This window comes from Cuculus canorus, chromosome 1 (assembly GCF_017976375.1).
Source record: "Cuculus canorus isolate bCucCan1 chromosome 1, bCucCan1.pri, whole genome shotgun sequence".
In the NCBI taxonomy this organism is placed as follows: domain Eukaryota; kingdom Metazoa; phylum Chordata; class Aves; order Cuculiformes; family Cuculidae; genus Cuculus; species Cuculus canorus.
The window spans coordinates 28,254,188-28,280,369 of record NC_071401.1 but is presented as its reverse complement, the minus strand read 5'-3'; the positions used below and the strand labels follow the sequence as shown (position 1 = coordinate 28,280,369).

Sequence of the window (26,182 nt, the reverse complement as noted above, 5' to 3'; positions counted from 1 at the left end):
CATGGGAGGGAGTCAAGGATGGGGAGGGGCTTTCTATCAGGGAGTGTAATGATAGGCCAAAGGGTAATAGTTTTAGGCTGAAAGGGGTTAGTTCTAGATTAGGTATTAGGAAGAAATTTTTTACTGTGAGAGTGGTGAGGCACTGGAACAGATTGTCCAGAGAAGTCGTGGATGCCCCTTCCCTGGTAGTGTTCAAGACCAGGTTGGATGGGGCTATGAGCAACCTGATCTGGTAGAAGGCATCACTGCCCATGGCAGAGGGGTTTGAACTGGGTAATCATTAAGGTCCCTTCCAACCCAAACCATTCTGTGAGTCTATGAATGCTGATTGATACAGGTCCAGTCAGACATCCCTATGGAGGAATTCTGCAAGCCAGACGCTGAAGTCCCTAGAACTTCAAACTGCACAGCGGAGGGCTTGAGAGGATGGCTCACACTTCACTGTGTAGCACTGTGAAGGAAAGAAAGTGGACTGCCTGCACTTAAGTGCTTCTGTAGCAGTTAGGCTCTTGGCAGCCGCCTGGGACTCTCGTCATGTAGCTCCTGAATGCCAAGAATTTTGCTGGTACCTGCAGCTACAGAAGGGGTCATTTTTGCCAAACTGCTAGATTGGAAGATACCACAACCTTGGGAGAAGATTGATCAGCTGGATCTACACTGGAAAGGTTCAGAAGCCAACACTCCAGCACTGCTTCACAGAGCTCTCACAGTTGAATTGTAAGACTGTTACCTCATTACTCTTTCTTCCAGGAAGAAGAAATCGTAATTCTGTGATGCAAGCTGGAACACACTGTTTGACTTTAGAACCTAAAGAACTAATACAAGAACTGGTCTGTTTTATGAGCTAATAGAGCTGGACCAGTCCTGGAGCAGGTATCAGAATTTCCTGCTACAGTTTTGGCCTCAGGCTCTCAAGTTTTAGGGAAAGTTTTCTATTTTAGTCTGAATTTTAGGTTTTTTTTTGAGGGGGGAGGTTAGTGTGTTTAAGTACGTGCATACATGCATCCCTACCATATTCATTACAATCTGAGAGTCTTTACTTGCTCTTAATTACTGCCTGTTCCTTCTCCAATGTCTTCTCACTTGAACACTTTGGGAGCACTAATATGGCCAATTCTTACAGCGTTTCTTGTCATGATTCAGTGAAAAATAACTATTGCCCTAGTTTCCTCCTGTTAGTGGGAACTGATTTAACATACCAGGCAAGTTCTTTCGACTTCAAGAGCATCACTTTGCCTTATATGGGGCCTTTTGAACACCTTTATTTTTGACACTGGTAGCTGATTTAAAGCCTCTATATGAAATTTGTCCTGTGCTGATATTAAGTGTACAACACAGAGGCTATTCTGGTGCCAGTTAGCCCAACCATCAGGGCCTAATCAAAACTACTGAGAATGTCAGGTATTTTTTTTTTTAGTAGGTCCCATATGAGCCATTATCCCTATTACTCCCATTTTCATGAGTTTTCTCATTTGGTGGCTGTCCTGGAGCAGGCCAGTCCTTCAACACCCACTCTTGTCCAAAAGGATGTCTCCCCCAAAGCAGCTAAACCTGAGTCAGATATGGTTATCTCTTCAAAATCAAAGAGCGCTCTGTAGATTCTGACTATAGGCATATGGGCCTAGAACTGTGCAAGATGTTCAAAGCAATCAGACATTCTGGCTGTAATCTATCTAGAATAAAAATGATGCTTATCAGGAATGGCCATGAGGTAATCAAGGAACCAAATGCTCTACCACACCATATGTGATAATGCCCATCTAAGTGTGGCGTCACTGGGATGTGTGTACATGCTCACAGGCTAAGGAACTGCTTCCTGCACTGATGGTCAGAAGTGCTGGCTTACCTGTGAAAGTGAGGGCGACTCATAACATTTGCACAGAATAAGACATGAAAATGTTTCATCAGACAATCTGAGATTCCTTTTTAACTCCTCCGACAGCCCTGTGGTACTGAGTCATAAGTCCCTGTATACAGTGAAACTTCTGCAGTTTTTCTTTACAGCTGCTTCTTGGAGCTTCTTTGCAGGAATTGTTTTCCACAGAAAGGATGACTTTTTCAGGAACCACAAACTTCTAAAGCAATCTATTGTGACAGGTTTGAGTCAACAAAAATTGACGGCTTTAGTGGAGGCCTGACTATTTTTTTAAATATTGTTTTGTACCATTTTGTTTTGTACAATATGAAGCTTTCCATGAAATTGCAGTAAGAGGTAATCTATAAAATGGCTCTCCTTCATGAAAACTGCCCATCTCCAAAAACTTTCTATCGAAAAATGCATATTAAAATTACACTAGAGTTTTGTTAGCAGTAGCACTGTTAGGATCTTAAGTTGTATCATAAGTTGTATCAAACTTTTTTTTTTAAATATTCCTTTGTTCTTACTTCTAAGGTACTTTCAGTATTAGCAAGCATAAAAGAAAAATCTAAACAACCCAGTGTTTAATAGTTTATTTTCTTGTTTTATTTTCTTTTTTATAGGCTCAGATCATAAAATCACAGAATGGTTTGGGTTGGAAGTGACCTTTAAAGATCATCTATTTCCAATTCCCCTCCCATGGGCAGAGACATCTCCTACTAGATCAGGCTGCTCCATCCAACCAAAGTGCCATCCAGCCTGGTTTTGAACACCTCCAGGGATAGGCATCCACAACTTCTCTTTGGGCAACCTGTTCCAGTGCCTCACCACTCTCCTCATAAAAAAAAAATTCTTCTTATGTCCAACACAAACCTACCCACTTTCAGTTTAAAATCATTGGCACTTGTCCCATCTCTACAAGTCTCTATCTTTCTTATCAGGCCCATTGAAATACTGAAAAGCTACAATAAGTTCTTCCTGAATTCTTCCCTTCTCCAGGATGAACAACTCCAACTCCCAGCCTTTCATAAGACAAGTGTTCCATCCCTCTAATCATTTTCGTAGCCCTCCTCTGGGCCTGCTCCAACAGGTCCATGTCTTTCCTGTGCTGAGGACTCTAGAACTGAATGCAGTACTCCAGGTGAGATCTCAGTAGGGTGAAGTAGAGGAGCAGAATCACCTCCCTCGACCTGCTAGTCACACTTGTTTTGATGCAGTCCAGGATACGTTTGGCCTTCCGGACTGTGAGTGCAAATTGCAGGCTCATGTCCAGTTTTTCGTTCACCAAAACTCGCAAAGTCCTTCTCCACAGGGCTGCTCTCAATCTCAAGCCCTCAGCCTCTACTGGTATTGGGGATTGCCCTGACTCGGGTGCAGGAACTTGCACTTGGCCTTGTTGAACTTCATAAGCTTTCAGATGGTTGAAAGCATTTTGCCCTACCTAACAACATCCACTGCAGGTCTATATGTAGTAAAGGTGAGAATTTTTTTTTAAAATGGCTAAAAGACAAAAAAATTCTGTAGGAAAATGGTCCTTGTTATTCCCTGGACATGTTCTTAATTGTACACTTTAGATGAAAGAAAAGTAAATACTTCAAAGCTTTCATATAGTTTGTGCATTATGTATGAGAACTTTATTTACCTTTCAAGTTACATGGGTGATTTTAATGCATTTCCCAAATAGAAATGTATTTATTGACAATACGCCATGATTCTTCAATATCACAGAGGGAAGGAAGATTTTGAGGGGTGGGGGGGAAATGTCTGAAGTCCCGAGGCCTAGAAAAATACAAGAATAATGAGCTTAGAAGAATTAGTGGTCAGAAAGTCCACCAAAAAGACAGTGAATTAAATTACAGAGTTTTTTTACAGCAAGTTGGGAGCCCAGAATGTGAGTAATACTACAGCAGGATCAATGAGGACAAAGAAAGCAGCAATAAGACTGCATACAATGCCAGAACTGCTTATGGGGCAAAATGTATGAGCCAGGAGTTCTCATTTGCAGCCCACACATGACACAGCATCACTTTTTTTGTTCTCACATATTCACAGTCAGTTACAAAGCCAATTCCCATGGCATTAAAAATGAGTGTATTTCTTCTCGATAAGGTGCTACACAGTGATACTGTCAGACTTATTTTAAAGCTAATCTTTTTCTCCATAACTTTGACCTACAGCAGATTCAAGCTGTGTTTCTCACAGGTCCTCATTTTCTGAATGCCCACATGAAACAAAACTAACGAAATATTGAAGGAAACTGCCATAATGAGTGTGAAGGGCTTATTAATAGAACCATGATGGGCACTACTATTCATTGTGTGAATGATAGATACCTGGAGCAAAGTAAGGAGCAATGTCTAAATTTGAGGGTGCATTTTTATAACTAGTTTTGCATTCTTAAGTAAGATGGACAAGAGAATTTTCCACAAAGCATTTTGATGCTCGGTGAAGTTTGGCTTTCTATATAGAGAGCTCATCTATATTTGTTTCCCACATGGTTCCAAGAATGATGTAGCATCTGAAATTAAAAATATTTTTCAGAAAATATCTTATAAAGGCTATCGCTGCCGACAAAGCAGGCAAAGAGTGTTTTAAGCAGGCATTTTTGCAGTTGCATAGAAGTGCAAGTTCTGAAGAAATTGTAAATCTCATATACTGTAAAGCTGCAAGATGTTTAATTTACAAACAGGCAGAGAAGAAAAGCATGGGAGAGAAAATAACTGCCACATTTGATGGCTATTGAGAGGCAGCTCTACTTGTTGCCAAGTGTTTTTACCTTTTTTATGTGGTTATCTTTTGTGTATATAAATCCTTTGGTTTTGCATGAGTGATTAAGGAAGAGGCCTCAGAAGCTGAAATCTGGCTCATTGTCAATGGAGCAGTTTTAACTATAAGCACTGAATCAGTCAAAGTGCAGTTTCACTCCCACACTAGTTCCCCTCTTGCAGAGTGAAAGCAACTGGAATCAGATTACTCAGTGGCTCAAAGGGGCATGTGTTGAATAGTTTGGACCTAAAATTTAATCACCATAAATAGTTTTCCTTTATTAAAGGCCTGTTCTGGGGATTGTTAATATTACTCTTATTATTGTTAAGCACTTTATAAAAGGACTGTCTTTCTTAGTATCCACAAAGAGCCCGACCTGTTTATTCAATTGTCCTGCTGCTCAGTGCCCACCCTGCTTGCCAGTTCTAGCTGAAAAGTGTGGGAGATGTCACTATGTTGCCAGATCACGTAATGATCCTAACTTTGCACAAAAGTTACAATTAGGCCACAACAGAACATATTATGGTGCTTTTTGGCCAAGGGATTTCTCCTTCTCTTGTAACAGAAGTAATAACTTCGCAGACAGGAGTGCCCAAATCCAGGGCTGACCGCAGAGCTGGAGACCCTCCAGCTCCCCAGCTCCCTCTTCTTGGGCCACCTTCTCACCTGCGGGTTGGGATTCTTTCCTGCTTGTCTGAAATGTCACACAAGACGTGATTACCTACTATTTTAAAACAAATTTTAGTTTGAAAAACTCAGAAGGAGCTCACCCTGATATACATACATATATAAATAAATAAAAATAATTCAATCCCCACACCAACCAACCAACAAAACAGAAGATGGAGCCAGAGAGCAGCTCTTAAAGCAAACCGTCAGAAGAGCTGGAGAATTCAGTTTGCACCAGTTCCTAAGCTTCAATCAAGATTGCAGATAAGGAATTGGAGAAAGTCTTCCAAGATCTAGTGGACGTTTCCTGATCTAGTGGGAGGTGTCTATGCCCATCACAGGGGTTTGGAACTAGGTGATCTTTAAGGTCCCTTCCAACCCGAACTATTCTATGATTCCAAGACTTTGCTGCAGTAGGAGGGCATGGAGTGTGGTTCCACTGTGTGTGAAGGGATTGTTTCAAACCAGCGCTGCTTCTTCCCAGAGGTCTTCTGTCATCATCCCATAGATTAAGATATGAGCCAGTCATTATTGCTCATAGGTAAAAGCCGAATTCTGCTCTATCCAAAGCAAAGGACTGAAAGTCAACCTGCAACAAGAAAATAAAGGCCAAACCTAACAACAGAGGGAAGGAAATAACCATGTTTCATTTACCATGGCAGCATGCCAACACACAGAGTAAAAGAAATTACACTAAGAAACAAAGATGAGGTAATATTAACTTGATATAAAGTAAGCTGCATTTTTTAGTTTGTTTTTCACTCTGTGTTACTGATGGATATACTCTTCCAAGAAAGTCTGAATAACCCAAGCATACCATACTAGTAACCACACTTTCTACTGATTCAGAATTTGTGTTAACAAAAAAAGAAACCTTTAAGTGATGTCATCATATAAATTTCCTCCCATGTAATTATTTTGATTTACTGCAAAAAGCACACACCAGAGGAGCGTTATATAGTTCTTAACCCTAGAGGGGTTTCTGAATGTTGATAAAGAATGGAATAAGCTTGGTTTTCTTGACTTCATATTCAGTTACTCAGTCATTGTGCTTTTGATCCTAGCAATATTTTTAATCCGTGCAATTTGATATGAAAGCTATGATAGAAAATGAAAAAAAAAATCTGCTAAGAAGTATTTATAAGCTTTATTTACTTCTTTTCTTTTTCAATTTCATAGGGAAATGCTTTTCTAAACTATCCTAATTTATCTTCTTTTGTTACTTGATGTCTACACTGATTCTAACTTGAGGACCTTTTGTCCATTAGTTTTTGTCACTATGAGGAAATTTTTTTAAAAAAGTTTTTTATTGAATTATATGTTACAATGGTAGATCTGGGAGAACAGTCAGGTCTTGCTGATAATTTCAATGCCTCTTCCACCATTATGACAATATTCTTTTAGCCTGTCAAGTGGAATGTAGGAGAAAGCTCCAAGTTCCTGTCTTACTTTGAAATCTTTCTATTCCTTCTTTGTTTCCCTTCTCCCTCTCCCTAGGTTTCCATGCATTTCTTTTTCTTCTGTCAGTCATATCAAAACTGCTTTTGTGTGAAATAATTTCCCATCCATATTTCCCTCTCTTATAAGAGAGAGTAGAGCACTGACCTCAAGTTTGGACACCTGGTAAAGTAATGTACTAGACCTCAGGACACCCTTCTATTATTCATGTGCCTTTCTAGTCTTATAGAGGAAATCACCTTTACAAATAAGCCCTTAAGATTTTTATCTTGACTGGCTGGTGAAGCCTCTCTTGCATTGTGTTGTCTTCCCATCTTCCCCCTCCTCCTTCCCCCTCCCCCTCCCAAGTGTAAATTATTTCCAAATATCTAAACTTTATATAAAGGATATATTTGATTTCAGCATATTATTATTTGGCTTTGGTCCAAAATGCATGCCCCTCTTTCAGTGTTTTCATCCAAAAAGTGTCTTGAACCTTGGAGGAAGAGCATTAGACTTGAAAATGTTTAAGGATACGGAAGAGGTAAGGTTAATAGGGATATGTAGTATGTCTCAACAGGGAATTGAAGAAAAGCCAGCTAATCTGGGGGATATGTAGGACCTACTCTCAGTCCTAATAACCTATCAAGGCACTAGTTTTCTCCTTTATTTACTTCCTTCAAGTCCTGTTTGGCAAAAATTATTCTGGGTCTCCCAAGGACCTGCGGTCTGTTGTCACACACACTCTCAGGCCCTGTCAGTGACACACAGTGCCCGGTCTGCTATGCAAACAATTGCAAAGACAGCAGACCTTGCCAGATTTCAGTTTTAAAAGACATTTTTAGATACACATCCATTATGAAAATTATCAAGTATATCAACATCTTCAAAGAATCTCTCACACGTCTCATGAGGTATTGAGCCAAGCATTTCTAGTTGTAGGTCTAGCCAAGGACAGTGGGATCATCCATAGCAGTAAGAGGATTGGGTTTTGCCTCTTTAGTAGTAGTTCCTTTCTAAGTATTCTGAGAAAGAGAGCTTGTCTAATGTGATCACACATCCTCTGGGAAACAGTTTAAGACTGCAAATTCATTTCCTATAAGCCATTATACAGCCATCAGCAGCTGCTGAATGGACCTTTCCCTCCACAGTACACTTGAGAACCTCAAATAGTTCAATCAAATAAAGCTTATATGTCTTGCTGTGGCCCTACAGATATTGCTCATTTAACATAACATGGATTACTAAACATTGTGAAAATTTTGTTTCTGCCCCAAAGAATTTGCTATATCTCTCCTCTGTTGCCTGTATGTATTACATAGGCAACATAAGCGCCGAGTGGGTAATTAGGATTTGTTCTGTTGCTGATGCTGCTGTGTGTTACTCCCAAAGAAAAAGTAAACTACTGATCTCTGAGTTTTTCATAACTGAACTCTTACAAGTCTTCTCAGTTTTTCTGCTGATGGGCAGGAGCACTGTATTCTTTCAAGAACTGCTGCTTGTCGGTTTAGTGTGGGCAAATTTAAAGTTACCACTGAAATGCTTTCCATTCTGCTGGTTGTTTCTGTGATGTAGGACAACAGTTCAGACATTGAGCATGATTTTCCAGAATCTTCTGAGACAGGTTATGAAAGTTTGATATATATACCTCAGGAAGAAGTGCTTTTTTTCACTGGCTGTAGCACAGAGCTTTGAGTAAGTTATCTGACTTTCTTGGATCTCAATGAATCCATCCGGAAAAGCAAATGAAAAGTAGCATCTTGCCAAAAATGAGCTGCTGGAAGTCTGTTGTGTTCCCCTTAGGAATAAGCTCTCCAACAGTGAATTTCCACTGCCATGAACCCCTGCAACATTTGTACTGACAAGTCTTGCAGATACTGCTTGTTTCTTTAGCATAACACAAATTACTAAACATTATGAATATGTAGTTTCCGACCCAAAGAATCACTATATCTCTCCTCTTTTGCTTGTAGCTATTACATAGGCAACATAAGCGCCGAGTGGGTAATCAGGATTTGTTCTGTTGCTGATGCTGCTGTAAGTTACTCCCAAAGAAAAAGTAAACTCTTGATCTTTGAGTTTTTATTCAGGGCAATGAAACTTGTAGGACTTGAGTGATTTTTGTTAATGTGCGTAAAATAGGATTTGAGATCACCTTCATCAGAAGGATTGCTGGGGAGGTTGTGGAGATTTTTGACCTTGTCTAAATATTGGGGTGGCATTGGCTAAATTTCTACCACCATGAACTGCAAGGCAACCAAGTGCAGAGTTTTGCACTTGGGTCACAACAACCCCATGCAATGCTACAGGCTTGTAGAGGCAGCTTGGAAAGCTGCCCTGCAGAAAAGGACTTGATGGTGTTAGTTGACAGACATGAGCCAGCAGTGTGCTCCAGTGACCCAGAAGGCCAACAGCATCTTGGCTTGTGTCAAAAATGTTGTGGCTAGCAGGAGTAGGGACATGATAATCCCCCTGTACTCAGCGCTGGTGAAAACACACCTTGAAAACTGTGTTTACTTTTGTGCCTCTTAGAACAGGGCACACATTGAGGCTCTGGAGTGTGTCCAGAGGAGGGCAATGAAGCTGGTCAAGGGTCTGGAGAACGAGTCTTATGAGGAGCAGATGAAGGAACTGGGGTTGTTTAGCCTTGAGAAGAGGAGGCTGAGGGGAGACCTTATTGCTCTCTACAACTACCTGAAAAGAGGTTGTAGCAAGTCAAGCGCTGGTCTCTCCTCCCAAATAACAAGTCATAGAATGAGAGGAAATGGTCTCAAGTTGCGCCAGGGGAGATTTAGATTGGATATTAGGAAAAATTTCTTTACTGAAAGAGTGGTTAAGCATTAGAACAGGCTGCCCAGGGAAGTGGTAGAGTCACCATCCCTGGAGTTGCTCAAAACCCATGTAGATATGGCACTTCAAGACATGGTTTTGTGGGCATGGCAGGGTTGTGCTGACAGCTGGGCTCAATGATCTTGGAGGTCTTTTCCATCCTCAATGATTCTAAGGCTTTTACCAACCAGCACCTCTGCCTGGGCTGCCCCCCATCTTGTTTCACCCACTTTCAATACTGAATACTGAAATTCACATAGAAATTCTTCAATTAAGCAAACATTGAGTGATGCACAAAATAACTACAGAAAGGTTGCAGATGACACCAAGGTGAGTGGTGCAGTTGCCACATCAGAAGAACGTGATGTCACCCAGAGGGACCTGGACAGGCTGGAGAAGTGGGCCTGTGAGAACCTCATGAGGTTCAACAAGGCCAAGTGCAAAGTCTTACACCTGGGTTGGGGCAATCCCTGATTTCAGTACAGGATGGGGAATGATGTGATTGAGAGCAGCACTGCAGAGAAGGACTTGAGGATGCTGGTTGATGAGAAGCTCGACATGAGCTGCCAGTGCATGCTTGCAGCCCAGAAGGCCAACCATGTCCTGGGCTGCATCAAAAGAAGCATGGCCAGCAGGTCGAGGGAGGTGATTCTGCCCCTCTATTCCTCTCTTGTGAGACCCCAGCTGAAGTATTGTGTCCAGTTCTGGAATCCTCAACATAAGAAGGACATGGAGCTGTTGGAACAGGTCCAGAGGAGGGCTACAAAGATGATCAGAGGCCTGGAGCACCTCCCATATGAGAGCAGGATGAGACGGTTGGGCTTGTTCAGCCTGGAGAAGGCTCTGAAAAAGATCTTATAGCAACCTTCCAGTACCTGAAGGGGCTAAAAGAAAGCTGGGAAAGGATGGTTCACAAAGGCTTGTAGTGATAGGACGAGGGGCAATGGGTATAAACTCCAGAGGGGCAGATTTAGACTTAAGACATAAGGAGTAACTTCTTCACAATAAGAGTGGTGAGACACTGGCACAGGCTGCCCAGGGAAGCTGTGGCTGCCCCATCCCTGGAGGTGTTCAAGGCCAGCTTGGATGGGGCCTCGGGCAGCCTGATCTAGTGGGATGTCCCTGCCCATGGCAGGGGGGTTGGAACTGAATGATCTTTAAGGTCCCTTCCAACCCAAACTATTCTATGATTCTATGGAAGTTTATACAGTAAGGTCCTGCTGTGTAAGGGAGCAGCAGAAACCCTGCCGACCTTACACACTTCAGACCCGAGGCAAACCCCCGACAGGAAAAATAGTGTAAACAAAGAAAGCCATCGCCCCGCTTCCCGTTTCTTTTGCAGCAAGGAGAACACGGACGGCAAAGCCAACAGAGGAGCGCTGTGCGCTTCCCAGAAGCAGCGGCCCTTTACCGCGCCGTCCCCGACAGCCCGCGCCCCCGGGAGGGCAAACACTAAAGGAGACGCGAGATGAAACCCGGTTTGTCCAAAGGCCCCCACGCATCGCAGTAACCCCACACTGCGAGACCGTGGCCGCCGGCCGCCATTTCTCCCACTCGCCACGCCCCTCCACTGGCCACGCCCTCCACGCCCGTGTCCTGTTTTGGCCACGCCCCTGCCCCATGGCCATAATCCCTTGGCCACGCCCCTGACCGCCAGACCACGCCCCCTTTCAGTCGACCGTGCCCCCTCTCCGGCATATCCGCATTCCCCACTGGCCACGCCTCTCCCCGCATGGCCACGCCCCTCACAGCCCAACCGAGCCCCTGCCCTGATGGCCGCGCTCCCACTGACCGCGCTCCCTCCCAGTCGGCCACGTCCCACACTGCCTACCCCCCTCACCGCACCAATACGTCCCCTCCCCGCATGGCCGCGTCCCCCACTGGCCACGCCCCATGCCGGCACTTCCGCGTTTCCCTGCAGCCACACCCCCTTCGCCTGGCCACGCCCCCACCCAGTCGGCCACTCCCCCTCCCTGCACGTCCGTGCCCCGTCATGGCCACGCCCCTCCCGACCGACCACGCCTCCACTGGGCACGTCCCTCCCCGACCAGCCACACCGCCTCCCCGAAAGGCCACTCCCCGCCGCGGGCTTCGCGTGGCCACGCCCCCTCCGGCCTCGCCCCCCGCCCGGCCCGGGGGCGGATTCGCCGCCGCGTTGGTTCGTGCCCCGCCGGGAGCCCCGCCGCGGCACCGGCTCCCGCAAGTCCCTCCCCCGGCCGCAGCCTCCCCGGCCGGCTGCAGTGGCGGCGCCCATGGCGGCGGAGCCGCAGCCCAAGGCGCTGACCCGCAAGCCCCTCCTGCTCAACAAAGTGGAGGGCTCGCAGGAGGTGGTGAACATGGCAGCGATCGTGCCCAAGGAGGACGGGGTCATCAGCGTCTCCGAGGACAGGTACCGGGCGTCCGCGGGTCCTGCGGGGTCTGTCACCTCCCGCCGTCGCTCCTCCGTGATGCTGGCCCAGGTCCACCATCACCACCATTGCTGAGGAGCGGTGTTGGGAGGTGACAGCTCCTGCGGTGGTTGTCCAGCACCGTCGCCGGCGAGTAACGGCGGTGACAGACCCGCCGGCATCACTGATGTGACTGTAGAGCCTGCTGCCGCAGTCCAGGACCATCGGCGGTCACGGTGGTCCAGCGTGGGGACGTGACTTGAAGCAGCCACGTCTAGAGGGGAAGGAGGTTGGGGCAAGGGTCTCCAGCTCGGGGGCCCGTAGAATGGTTTAGGTTGGAAGGGACCTTAAAGATCATCTAGTTCCAACCCCCCTGGCATGAGCAGGGACACCGTCTCTTTCTCCATCGCCGTGTTGGTCAGGGCAATGAAACTTGCAGGACTTGAGTGACTTTTCTTAACGTGGGTAAAACGGGATTTGAGGTCTCCTTCATCACAAGGGTTGCCGGGGAGGCTGTGGAGATCTTTGACCTTGCCTAAAGACTGCTGTGGCATTGGCTAAAACAGTAGTTTTGGTTCCCGTTTCCCCTCTCCAGTTGTTTCTTGGTAATTGTTTAAAAATACCGTGTATCAGCGATAAGATCTTGGAGTTCAATCCCGTGTTGTAAAGCTGCCAAAGAGGAGAATGTTTTCAGGCAGTTTAGCCGGGCTGCCCTGAGGCAGCTTTGTGTCTTCTGAAAGAGCTCAAACTTAATTCAACCCTGCAGCTGGGGCTTCAAAACTCCATCCTGAAGGTGCCTGCCTTTGAAATAAAAGTAAAAGCTCATATTTTTTTGCAGAGTCCATCAATAATTATTCTGAGCAGAGTTTCTTGACAACTCGGGTGCGTGGTATGTAACCCGTGTCCCTAGCTTGGAAATGTTAACCAGTGTATGAATATATTTTGGTTCTCAAGAGGGTTTTTTTGGTGGACTGTTTCTCTTGGATGCCTGTACCCTCTTGAGTGTCTGCTTTTATGTCTCTGCTAGCTTTCTAGAAAACTGTCAGTGTTTCATCTTGTCTTTGTCCTCAGTGTGAGTTAGTTTTCATGTAGTTGTCAAATACGCGTAAATTTAAGATCATTTAGGTTCATCTAAGCGGTGTTCTCCAAGTGAAGCCTCATGCCTCATAGCAAGACGGACTGAGCTATTTAAAGCAATTGCACCGCAAAAGAGGCTTTAAGTAGAATTTACATTGCTACATTGCCATGATTTTATGTTCTTTACTTGTTTATTGTGAAGCCAAATAAAGCGTGAGTGTATTTTGGTTTATTGTAGCTTGTTAGGTTTATTCAGCCAATTCTTTGTATCTGTAAAAAAGTATTCCTGAAATTCGTTTGCTCTTGTATAGGTCTCTTAATCTCTGCATCTCTCCTACCTTGGAAAAAATAAGTAGCTTCTGCTGAGTTGTTGCAAATAGGTTGATGCTCTGAGCTGTTGCTCCTGTGTAGAGAAAGTTGCCCCATCCTCGGGCAACTCCCTGGTGGAGGTCGGTTAGGTCCTGCTTACTGATGAAAGTGGAGAAAGAAATCTGCTGTTAGATGTGGTTATAGATGTCTTCAGCTTTGCTGGCGATACGGACATTAACTACGCTGAAACACTGCAGTAAGCCTGGAGGTTCCCAAGTTACTTTGTGTTTAAAGGTACTAACCAGGTAATTTGCCTGCCTGGGGAGTTGGTTTGTGGTGTCTTTGAGATGCTGTAAGCTATGATCGTGCCTTTTATTTCTTTAGGCATGAAGATGTTGTTTGATGGCTTTTTCTCTCATTTTCCGTCTCCATTAGCATTTTTATTGTAATTAAATCTCAGAAACTAAACTTACTTGGAAGGTAGTGCAGTTTGGGAGTCAAACTTGGAGGTTTCAGGATACCTGAGGTGGAGGCGTAGTTATCAGACTCTCAATACCTGCACTTTGTGATTGGGCTTGTGCAGATCCTTATGCTACCTTTTCTTGTTTGGACCTGCCTTCTCGTGCTGGTGTTGATGTGGTTGTTCAATGACTTTGGAACGTGAAAGGCTTTTAGATATCCTTGGAAACTGTAGAGGCCAGTTATGGAGGTGTTATTTGTCTCTTGTTAGTCAAATAAGTGAGTTTTGGCCACATGTATCAACCTGTGGTATGTGCTGCTTCTGTGAGAGAAATGCTCTGAAACTTTTGCAGAGAACTTCGGCTGGATTTGCTATCTTCGGAACTTGCTTCAGGCCAGGGAGGGTGGTCTTCTGAAGAAGGAAGAGGGATTTCTCCATCAGTTCACTGGCTGATGGCTGAACATGTCATTGTTGAAATTGCTAGTGCTCTTAACAAACACAACAGTGGAGCAACGCCTTAAAGTTTTTCCTTACTATATGATGTGTCTCTTTACCTGTAAACCCTTCAAAGTGGTGCTTGGTCCCTAGTTTCTATTTTCTATGACACCAGAGGTTTTATCTAGTTTTAAAAGACACGGAAGTGGTTTCAGCTGTGGCTTGCAGACATAGTCATGCATTATGCAGCCCTGAATCGTTGTATTTGCAGTGCATACTTGCACATATTATAAGAAATAAATCGAAAATCTAAGTAATAATGGAGAGTGTGGTTATTCCCCATAAAGAATGGCATACAGGGGAAGAGAAGGGATCTCAAGGGAGCGGTTACATATTTAACTAAAATATCTAAATTTTACATAACCTGCAAGGCTGGAGTTTCTTTTCAGTGTGCATCCTCTGAATCCTTGTCAGTCATGTTGAACAACATGCACTGTGTCCTAATCTTAGGGTTTTTCTCTGATTCATTACTAGAGCAAAATTGACTGAGCCTGTATCTCTTTACAGTACAGCTGGTGTGTATTGGGAGGGATGAGATGTAGTTTTAGTCTGTATTTTTCTTTCAAGGAAAAGGGATGCACCTGTCTAGGCAGGTGAGAGTTAAGGGAGTGGCAGCATTTGTTATCCAGGAGTGTGTAAGTCTGATGCAGGGGACCTATAAGAAAGAAATTATTAGCTTCCATCCATACTTTTTCACCTGCTAGAAAGTGGGTGGAATTAACAGACATATCCAAATGTGTGGAGTCCTGAGTGGTCTGTGGCATTGAATGCCCTAGATGCTACATGTGAAGCTGAAGTGGGATTTTCCTGATGTGCACAGCTGGCCCTAAGTTGTCGTCAGCTTCTCTTGAGTTAAAAGTATGTGCTTTCAAAATTGCTGAGCATCCTTGTCTTTTGTTGCCTTCAGAGGGAGATGTGGGTGTTGGGCATGTCTGAAAAGTAGGTCACTGTAGTGTCAAGTTCAGACATATCTACTCCATGCCCCAAAGAAGATTTAGTGCCATTAATTTACCTGAGCATGGGTATATGGTGGGAGAGGTGCACTGACTCACCCAGCTTTCAGTGCAAGCAGTTCTGCTTGGTGTTGGCACATTCCTGTGTTTCTCAAGAGCCCGACAGTGATGCGAATGCTAGTTCCACTGAGTGTCCGATATGTCTCTGTACAAGACCAGCAGGAAGGGCCTAAGTGTCACTGTGGTAAGCCTGCACTTTGCCACTAGCCATCTTATTTTCCGCTAGCAATATTGTAGGTGAGGAAATCTTAGACATGTGCTGGTGTAGGCAACTTGCCTGGTAATTATGAACTCTGATCTGTGCCCTTTTTTGGGGTAGGAGTTCTGTACTCACTTCCATGCTACAGACCTTGGAAATGTAGGTGTTGCTGTCAAGAGCTGTTGTTCTTTAAGTATTTACAGGAGGCTAAGGCTTTCATAGTCAACTGAAAATTGTCAAAATACTTTATTTTTTAAAAACAGGCATCCTAGTCTTCTAGCAGGTGACAAAATCTAGGAGAAAAATATTTATGCCATTGGAATTATTTTTTTAAAATAAGGAAATGGAGACCTTTGTAGTCTCTTTGTATTGTACTACTTTGTATCATCTTAAGTTCCTTTTGAACTGAGGTATCTCAGCTTCTTTGTATGAATTGCTATATAAACAATAAGCCGTGACTCTTTGTCATGTACATTCATATTAGCGTTTTCATCTTGCATAAAGAAAACTGTACAGACTTTGTCTTGCTAGGTTTGGTTTAGAGTTGGAAGTTTTTAAATGCAGATGTGTACTTAAGCTGTTGTCCAAGCTATTATTCTGGGTATGCTAAGTAGCAGTGTTTTAGGGGTACAAAAAGTGAATGACTGTCTTGTATAGATGAAGTCTTGACTTTGCTAAGCTAGTTGTAAACTAGGAATGGGAATGTGCATGTGTGACAAGAAATGTGAAGGCTGCCTTTGGTGTCCTGCTGACATGCCTTCTAGCATGAAGAAGCATCATCTTTCCACCCTTAAATATATCAAAATCAATCTTTTGCTCCTTGTGATTTTGTTGTCCAGATCCACAGCATAAAGCTTATAGCATTGTAGTTCATGCCTGTGAAATATCTCTAATGGAAAAGCTGGTTATCTTCACTTTGTGCTGCAACCAGGCAGGACACAAGAAGCTGCAAGCCCTGGGTGAACTCCCTGAGCATCCTTCCTCCTGTGACAGAGTGGTAGAGAGCCATTGCTTTGCAGAGGTATGGTTGCAATACAGGTTTGTAACTCACATCTAAACACAGGGTTTTGTCACCGAAAGCTCCTCTGCTCGTGTGTGGCTGTTCGTTTGCAGCAGAAGTGTAGGTTGTGTGAGAACTGATTTTGATGCTGGCTGTTTGTGTATGTTCATTGGTCCAAACCTGTAGGTTTCACACACAGGTTACTGCAGCATGAGCAATAGTTCAAGTAGCGCAGAAGGTGTGGATGCTTTTCACAGGTGTAAAAAGACTTGTCCTTGCCTGAACATTCTTTCAATTTTTATTAAAATATCAATCAGCAATAAAATTGTTGAAAGAAAATGAAGGAACTCCCCATTAACAGTGCAGAGGGTCGAAAGAGACCTATTGCCGTAGATGGAACTTGTTTGCTCTGAATTTTTTAGAACTAATCAGATGTGTTGCAACTTGATGACTGTGTTTGGAATAAAGCTCAGGACGGAGGTTAGTGCTGGCTGTTTAAGTGGAAGAGTGGATGCTGGCAAGAGGTTTAGGAAAAGACAGGAGATACCAGAGCTTTTGGATTCAGAAGTTGTTGCAGATGTTGAAAAGTAATTGTCCTTGATTTGACTAACATTGTAGCCCGTTGAGATGCCAAAATTTTGTGACTAGCACTGAGGAGTTGAGTTGAAGTTTGCCAAATCTTGTATATCCCCTGTCTTAGGATGCTCTCCCCCCCATCCCACTGTCCCACACTGAGTAGTGAGTGTTAGTTAAAGATTTAAAGCACTAGCATTTAGTCTTGTCATTCCGATTTGGGTTATCCGGCAACTGCTACCTCATGTAAGTCAGTGGACAGATTGGTGCAATTCCTGCAGCTGTGTTAAATTCCTGTCTTAACTGCAAGGTGGCAGCTGCAAAAATGTGAAATGCATTTGGCTTGAACCATGATTTGTAGGAGATGCAGGGGAAACAACATTTAGGAGATGGAGGGGAATGGGCAGCAGGTTCCTGCCCAACGCAGCAGTCATGTCTCCCCTGTTTCAACCTCAGTCTCCCAGGTTCCCTTGCACAATAGATAGAAAACTCTGCAAGTGGAACCGAACCTTGCTGAGGGTGATGGGTCTCAGAGCCTAGAAACATTCCCTAGGTTAAGACACTCTAAACCATGCATCAAAACAGTCTTTGTAAATAGAAAAAGACTGGTCATTTCATAGGGGATTCCCTTCAGAAGGGAACAGAAGGCCTGATACGCAGACCAGACCCATTACATAGGGAAGTCTGCTGCCTACCTGGAGCCTTGGTTAGAGGTATAGAAAGAAAATTTCCAACTCTGGTCAGGCCCACAGATTATTATCTGCTATTGATTTTCCACTTAGGCAGTAATGAAAACCCAACAAGCAATCTGAAGGTGATTAAAAGCGACTTCAGGGCCTTGGGACAAATGGTGAAGGGATCAGGTGCACAGGTGCAGTGTTCTCCTCTGTCATCCCTATTACAGGGAACGATGAGGGAAGGAGCAGGAAGAGCCAAGAAATAAATACCTGTCTCTGAACCTGGTGTGAGGAGCAAAACTTCGGGGTTTTTTGACCATGTGTTGGCCTGCAACCAGGCTTGCTGACAAAGGATGGGGTACACTTGTCCCCAAGAGGCAAAGGGATGCTTACCAAGAAGCTAGCAGGGCTCATCAATAGAGCTTTAAACTAGATGTGAAGGGAGAGTGGGACAAAACCAGACTTGATAGAAAAAAGCCTGGGAAGGGCACCCCAGCATCTCAGGGGTGGTGTGCCAGTGAGGCCCTTTGGTCTCCTACCTCAGAGGAACTAGGGGATAGCACTTAGTGGCAGCAGAGATACAAAGGTTATTGATGGGTTAGAAACTACAGCAAGTTGTCACTTAGGAATTAAGACTATTCCCCTCAGGAGTGTAATGGGATTAGTAGCCCAGCTGAAGGTATTCTACACCAATGTACACAGCGTGGGCAACAAACAGGAGAAATTAGAAGTCATTGTACAGCAAGATAACTATGATATAATGGCCATCACAGAAACGTGGTAGGATGACTCACAACTGGAATGCTGACATGGAATGCTGACATATAAACTCTTCAAGTAGGATAGGCAAGGAAGGGGAGGCAGTGGGGTGGCCCATGTTAGAGAGTGTTTTAATTGCCTTGAACTCGGTGATGGTGGTGATAGGGTTGAGTGTTTATGAGTAAAAATCAGTGGAACACCAAATAAGGCAGATATCTTGGAGGGAATCTGCTACAGACCACCTAGCCAGGAAGAAGAGGATGATGAGATATTCTTCAAGCAATTGAGAGAAGTCTCACGAATGCTAGGCCTGAATCTTGTGGGAGACTTCAACTTAGCAGATGCTGGAAATATAATACAGCTGAAAGGAAACTGTCTAGGAGGTTTCTGGAGTGCGTGGAAGACAACTTCCTGACACAACTGGTGAGTAAGCCCATTAGGGACGGTGCCTTGCTGGACCTGTTGTTTTTAAGCAGAGAAGGTCTTGTGGGAGATGTGGTGGTTGGAAGATAACTGGGGCATAGTGATCACAAAATGATAGAATTCTCAGTTCTAGGAGAAGTAAGGAGGGCGTCAGCAGAACTGCAACCTTGGACTTCCAGAGGGCAGACTTCGGACTGTTCAGAAGGCTGATCAATAAAGTTCCTTGGGAGGCAGTCCTAAAAGGTAAAGGAGCCCAAGAGGGCTGGACGCTCTTTAAGAAGCAGATTCCGGCGGCGCAGGAGCAGGACATTCCCATGTGCTAAAAAAATGAGCCAACAGGGAAGAAAACCAGCTTGGCTGAGCAGAGAGATCTGGGTGGTTATCAGGAAAAAGAGGAAAGTATGTGAGCTTTGGAAGAAGGGGCAGGCGTCTCGGGAGGACTGCAAGGACAAAGTGAGATCATGCAGAAAGAAAATCATAAGGGCTAAAGCCCAACTAGAACTTAAATTGGCCAGTTCTGTGAAAGATAATAGAAAATGTTTCAAATGTATCAACAAAAAAAGGAGGGCCGAGGAGAATCTCCATCCTTTACTGGATGCAGGGGGAACATTAGTTATCAAAGGACGAGGATAACGTTGAGGTACTTAATGTCTTCTTTGCCTTAGTCTTCAATAGTAAGGTAAGATGTTCTCTGGATACTCAGCCTCCTGAGCCAGAAGACAGGGAGGGAAAGCAGATCAAAGAAAGCTCCAATGATCCAAGTGGAAATGGTTAGAGACCTCCTTGGCCAATTAGACATTCACATGTCTGTGGGGCCAGACAGGATCCACTCAAGGGTATTAAGAGAGCTGGAAGAGTTGCTCATTAAACCTCTTGTCCGTCATGTACCAGCAGTCCTGCCTGACTGGGGAAGTGCCACATAACTGGAGGTTGGCAAATGTTATCTCTGTTTAGAAGAACAGTCAGAAGGAGGATCCAGGGCACTACAGGCCTGTCAGTCTGACTTCGGTGCTGGGGATGGTCATGGAGCAAGTAATCTTGAGTGCTATCACACAGCACACACAAGACAAGCAGGTGATCGGTCCCAGTCAAACTAACCTGATCTCCTTCTATGGCATGGTTGCCCACTTAATGGATGATGGAAGGGCTGTGGATATGGTGTACCTGGACTTCAGTAAGGCTTTGACACCATTTCTTACAGTATTGTGCTTGAGAAGCGGGCTGTCATTGGCCTGGGCAGGCGTACCCTCTGCTGGGTAAAGAACTGGCTGGATGGCTGGGCAGAAAAAGTGGTGGTAAATAGAGCTAAATGCAGCTGGAGGCTGATCACAAGTGGTGTTCTCCAGGGTTTAGTGCCGGGCCCAGTTCTGTTCCATATCTTTATCAATTATCTGGATGAGGGGATTGAGCATACACGTAGTAAGTTTGTAGATGACACAAAGATGGGCGGAAGCGTCGATCTGCTTGAGGGTAGGGAGACTCTGCAAAGGAATCTGAACAGGCTGGATTGATGGACTGAGGCAAATGGAATGAGGTCCAAAAAAGCCAGATGCCGGGTCCTGCACTTGGGACACAACAACCCTGTGCAGTGCTACAGGCTTGGGGAAGGGTGGCTGGAAAGCTGCCTGGCAGAGAAAGACCTGGAGCTGTTCTTCGACAGAGGTCTGATATATGAGTCATCTGTGAGCCCAAGTGGCCAAGAAGGACAGTAGCCTCTTGGCTCATATCAGAAACAAGCATGGCCAGCAGGAGCAGGGAAGTGATTGTGCCCCTGTACTCGGCATTGGTGAGGCCACACCTCAAATATTGTGTTCTGTTTTGGGCCCCTCACTATAAGAAAGACATTGAGGTCCTGGAGTGTGTCCAGAGAAGGGCAGTGAAGCTGGTGAAGGGGCTGGAGAACAAGTCTTATGAGGAGTGGCTGAGAGACCTTATTGCTCTCTACAACTACATGAAATATAGCAAAGTGGGTGTTGGTGTCTTCTCCCAAGTGGCCGGCAATAGGATGAGAGAGAATGGCCTCAAGTTGCACCAGGGGAGGTTCAGATTAGACAGGAGGAAAAATTTCTTCACCAGAAGTGTTATTGGGCGCTGGCACAGGCTGCCCAGGGAAGTGGTTGAGTCACCATCCCTGGAGATATTTAAAAGGTGGGTACAAGAAGTGCTTAGAGATATGATTTAGTAGTGAACAGGTATGGTTGGACTCGATGATCTCAAAGGTCTTTTCCAACCAAGTGATTCTCTACTTCTCCGATTGGACCACAACTCATACAGGCCCAGTTTCAGCAGTGCAGTTAGGCATAAGAAGAGTGGAACATTAGGTGCTTGAGCATTTAGAGTCAAACATGAGGTGGATTTACTTCCCCCTCCGATCCAGAGATTATCCTTTATGTAAAAGGTATAGATGCGTGTATTGTATATTCCAATCTTTATTTGGAATAAGAGGAGCTACTTAATGCACATTCCGTTTGCCTTACAGTAGCCTTATTTTCCAACAGCTGCTGAACAATGCTCTTGAGTAGCACCAAGTTTCAGAATGGTGCATCCACCTCCCATATTAACCCGTTCTCAGTTTACTTCTTGTCTTCTCTGACCCCATCTTAATTTCACTGGCGTCTGCTTGCACAGAGACTGGTTCTCTCATCAGCATGTCATGTATCTGTCAGGCTTGGTGACCTTCCCCTGCACACTCTCCTGTTCTGCAGCTGAACAATGTTCCTTGATGAGAGGAGACTGCACAATGCCATGACTGTGTGTGCCCTGGGGCCTCTGGAAGAAAAAACAAATGCTGCTTATGGAGTATGTGCAATACAGAGCTCGCATATAACTAAGAATGTACTGTTGCAGAAAACTTACTAAAGCCAGAGATGGCTGGAAGTGGCAGTACTGCTGCAATACCTTAAAATAAAGGAATTCCAACAGTTTTGAAGGCTACTGGCCTTTCATCAAGGGTCATTCAAATAGCATCTGAAGTTTTATCACAACAGAAATATATCAGTAGCTTTTTTGACCTACCTTATAGGTTTGGGGCTATTTAAGCAGACTGTTTTTCCTTTCATTCTGTCCAGCTGCAGTGGTTTCTGCGTGGTATCTGCAGACGGGGATCTGTGCACAGGTTTCCCAGCAACATCTTTCAGCTATGTCATAATACATGCAAGAGAACTGCTGGAAAGTCGCACGAGTTTTGTAAAATGTTGTTTATAGCAGTCTTAAGAGAAGTCAGGATATACTTGGAGGTTCAGAGAGGAAATGGGAAGGAAAATTGGAAGGGCATAATGAAGACATGCTATTTCTAGGCTTGGGAGCTCTAATACCCAATGCACACCACCATTGATATCCAACAATGTGCAATGCCCTAAGGAGAGTACTGTCCTTTGTACAAGTATCTTCTGTACATCACTGTGTTTTCTGCCCCATAACCTCTTGGATGTTGGAAGGCCATTCGCACAAAAGCACCCCAGAAACTATGTTTAATTGCCTTGCCCAGAATGCTTCCATCACGCTACTGTCAAATATGAGTGGTTTTACATAAAACTGTGCCAGTATCTGCATGTATTTTCCCAGGGATTTGCTGAGAATTGCAGTAGCCCCTACATGGTCCGTTGCAAAGACAAGAGCAAGAAAAATTACAATTGTTTCCCTTCTACATATGATGTGTGGAAGTGATGGATGCAACCACGGTGCTGCAGGATGCGTCAAGCTGGGGCTCTGTGGGAGGGGGTGTGAGTGGTGGCCATGGGGTATTGAGCATAGTCACATGCAGCAGGATGTATCCTTTTCAGCAGAGCCCTGTCCTGCATAGGTCATTTTAGGGAAGAGAAAATAAAACTTCCTTCTTTATACTTTTGTGAGGTGAAGTATGAAATGCAGTAAATGGGAAAGCTATTAAACGGGTGTCTGCACAGGAATGGCAAGAACCTGAGCAAGCAGGTTGGGCAAGTGGCTGAAGCAAGCTTGGAGAAGGAAAAACGCAATTTCATGAAAGGAGAAGCAGGAGAGGGCAAATTTGCTAGGCAGCTCTCCAGGGAGGGAGCTTTACACAATCATGAAACCATATGCAACTCTCAGGGTTCTTCATATGTCACAGTCTGTGTGCCTGATGGCTTGGAACTGTGCATAAATAGCAGTCAAAATGGATATTTGGCTGTCAGAAAGCAGGTAATAAATTTTGCAATTTAGGCTCTGCTGAAATTTAGATAGACAAAATACAGCCTTAATCCTCGTAAGAGGGAGAACAGTTTTGGAGGTTGGGCTAAAAAAAACCAGTGGTTTAATTTTTTATTTTTTTTCTCTTAGTCAGGCTGCAGGAAATAGCATTGTGTAACTAACCTTGGCCAGACTTTGAACATATGGGCTTTGCTTGTCATACCATGTGTATTCACCACTTAAATAGAGTTTTTCAGGGAATCGTAGAGTTTCCAGCACTGAATCAAAGGCGGTGCCAAAACACAGTTCTGGGTAGAAGAGCACTGCTGTTCTGCTGCCAAGTTTACAGAGAAGTTTGATCTAGAGTTGTCTTTTACTCTCCAAATCCTGTACTGTTCCCTCTTGCTGCAAGGTAAAAGATCAGTGTTCTTAGCAGGTTTTTGAAATGATGATAGTGATCGATCAGCCCCAGAAGGCAATGCTCTTGACCTTTACAAGTCTGTAATAGCAGTTTCCTTAGGAGTTGAGTCCCACAGGGAGAGATCTGAACAAAGGCTGTCCTAATGTGAATAACCTATTCTGCCACCAGTTGAATTATCTGGATTAGAATTATCTGGATTCAGGTGATAGAGCAAATACAGTATCCTGTCTTGAAACAATATGGAGAGAAGATCCTTGCCTTTGTTTAGAACATGAGCGATAATGAGATTTTTGCACCTCCAGTAGTGAGTGCAGATTTCTTAAATTTACCTTTAGCATCAAATTCTTAACCAAGTGGTGCATCTGCTTTCTGAAGTGCTTTAGGGTCTTAAAGTAAATAGCTTTCTTTTCAAAAGCTCTGGTAAGGTCTAATCATTAATTGCTGCCAAAGCTTTTACTTTAGCTTAAAATGTAATAAGATACAGCGAAAACATAATTACCTTTAGCTAATGCATGCTAGAGTGTGGTAGATGAGAGAGGGTTATGGTGTTGGTTCAAAGCAATGGTATATACCTTCATGATACAGTGGCTTCAAGATTTAGACATATAGGTACCAACAGTCTCTGACTTTCACACTATTTAGCTTATCTGTGGCTTGAAATAAAAAACATATAGGCAGTGATTGGAAGGGGAAATCCAGTAAATTTATTGTGATGCAAGATGAGATGAAACAGGGTGTGCTGAAAATTAGTCTGCTGCTTTCCTTCTGGTTGCTGTTTAGCCTTTTTGAAGCAGTAGAGCAAATCTTATATATGTTTTCTCTCCTTTAGATGCTTTGAGAATGTCTACACTGAGGTTTCTTTTCTTGCACATCATCTGACACTGCAAGGTGGGGTGTTGAACTCAATAGTCTGTACAGTATTTGCCTACATGCATGTTTCTAGGCCAGTTTACTCCACGAAGATTCAGAACGGATTGCCTTTTAATTTAATACAGTTGCCCCTTATCTCAGAATAACATGTAATGTAATCTGTTTTGAGAGACAGGTCCTCATTAAGTATTTTACCTCCTTTATGTATGTTGGAAACTTTAAGAATCTGTTCCTCGAACCTGAAAATGATACATTACCTTTTCTTTCTATCTACGTTGCAGTAGTTTTGTTGGTATGCTGAATTATCCTTACTTAAACACTAAGGATCAAGAGGAAAATATGTATTAAGTTGTATCTTTTTATTCCCTTGTTCCATCCCTGTTTTCATGTTTGGTAGAGAGAAATTCTGTCCCCCCACTTTCAGCTCTGTGTTTTGCTGGGGCAAATGTGGTCTATGGAGTCATTCAACAAGTGGTTCAAATTTGCATTACGAAGGCCTCATGTTTTGCAGCACCATGTGCTTGAGATAGAAATGAAAATTTCTGAGGAGGCGTTTTCTGTTTTGATGGTAAGGACATAGCCTGTGATCCAGCCTAGCTTCTACTGCATGCGGGGTTGACTAAAGGCAGCTGCAGCATTCTGGTGGCAGGGGAGATCCTGTAGACGATCTCTTGGCTGGACTTAACGAATCATGCCTTTGCTTCATGGGCTGTTTCAGCAGCTCTGCCAGCATTAAGCTGTTGTCAAGGGCTGATCAAAAGCTGTCTCAATGTTAATTGCGCTGAGGGAGGAGGGTGAGAAGATATATCTGTGAAGCCAAAGTCAACACCTTCAGTTTTTTGTATCCTAGGCCTAGGGTGCTTTTTGCTGCAGTGAAGTAATGCATTTTGTTCTGTTCCACTGAGCTCTGTTTTATGTCCCATTCAGTCAGAATAACTATAATTAAGCTCCAAACTGCCTATCGGGTCTACCAGAGCCTTGCCTGGGCTTGTGTGTGTGTTGCCGTAGTAGCTGAGGCTTTTAGCACTGCCTGATGAATGAAAGCCTGCCAGATATTACCTCATGTAATAGGAGTTTTTGTGTCTGCATTGGCTGCCATTGTCAGCTAAGAGTGGACACTGGATTGGTTCAGGCAGGGGAAAGCAGCTGATCTAAGAGCATCAGCTGCGATGGGTGGTAGACCACAGTGCTTGGCACAGCAAGTGACATAGCAGGGGTTGGTTATGCAATGTGTAGACACTAATCCATTTCCAAAGAAGAGCAGAGTCTCTTCCCTTCAGGAAGTGAATCAGACTTCGTAAGCAAATCTCATCTTGGGAACTTCTGCAACTGCTAGTAAAGGAGTGGGAATAGATGAATACATCATCTTGCTTTCAAAATATCAACTAGTGAACGATTCTTTCAGACTCCAGCAGCAACATCAGCTCAGTTTCATACAAACACTTACTGAACCTTTGGGTTCACGTTCTGATTTCTGCTGTTGCTAGGTTTATTTGTAGCCAAAAACCAAAAGCATGTGCAATTTTGGAGAGCTTGCTGCGGTGCTTAAGGTCCTGTGGCCATCTGACCTGCGAAGCAGTGTCAGGTAAGGAGTGCTATTGAGTGTCCCGGGCTGCTGCAGAGACATGCTCTCAGCCCTGCTGCAAGGGGGTTCTGTCATCATCTTGGTTTTAGTTTGATTTCTCCTTATGGCTGTGTGTGATGACTCTATTTAAGCCAGAAACTGCTGTTTATTCAGTTGTTGGCCAATGCCTTTAAACTGACCTCAAGCTAATAAAAACAAAGGAGGAAAGGTGGGAAAATATGGACAACCT

General features: G+C 44.2%; 1 protein-coding gene across 1 annotated transcript in view; it reads left to right on the top strand.

Moving 5' to 3' along the window:
- Positions 1-11,668: 11,668 nt before the first annotated feature.
- The window catches only part of WDFY2 (WD repeat and FYVE domain containing 2), a 64,436-nt gene continuing 49,922 nt past the window's right edge, over positions 11,669-26,182 (top strand). Inside the window, exon 1 of the mRNA XM_009568712.2 lies at positions 11,669-11,948. Within this exon, the coding sequence (XP_009567007.2) occupies positions 11,812-11,948 (137 nt within the window). The 5' untranslated portion in view covers positions 11,669-11,811. The remainder of the gene's footprint in view (positions 11,949-26,182) is intronic.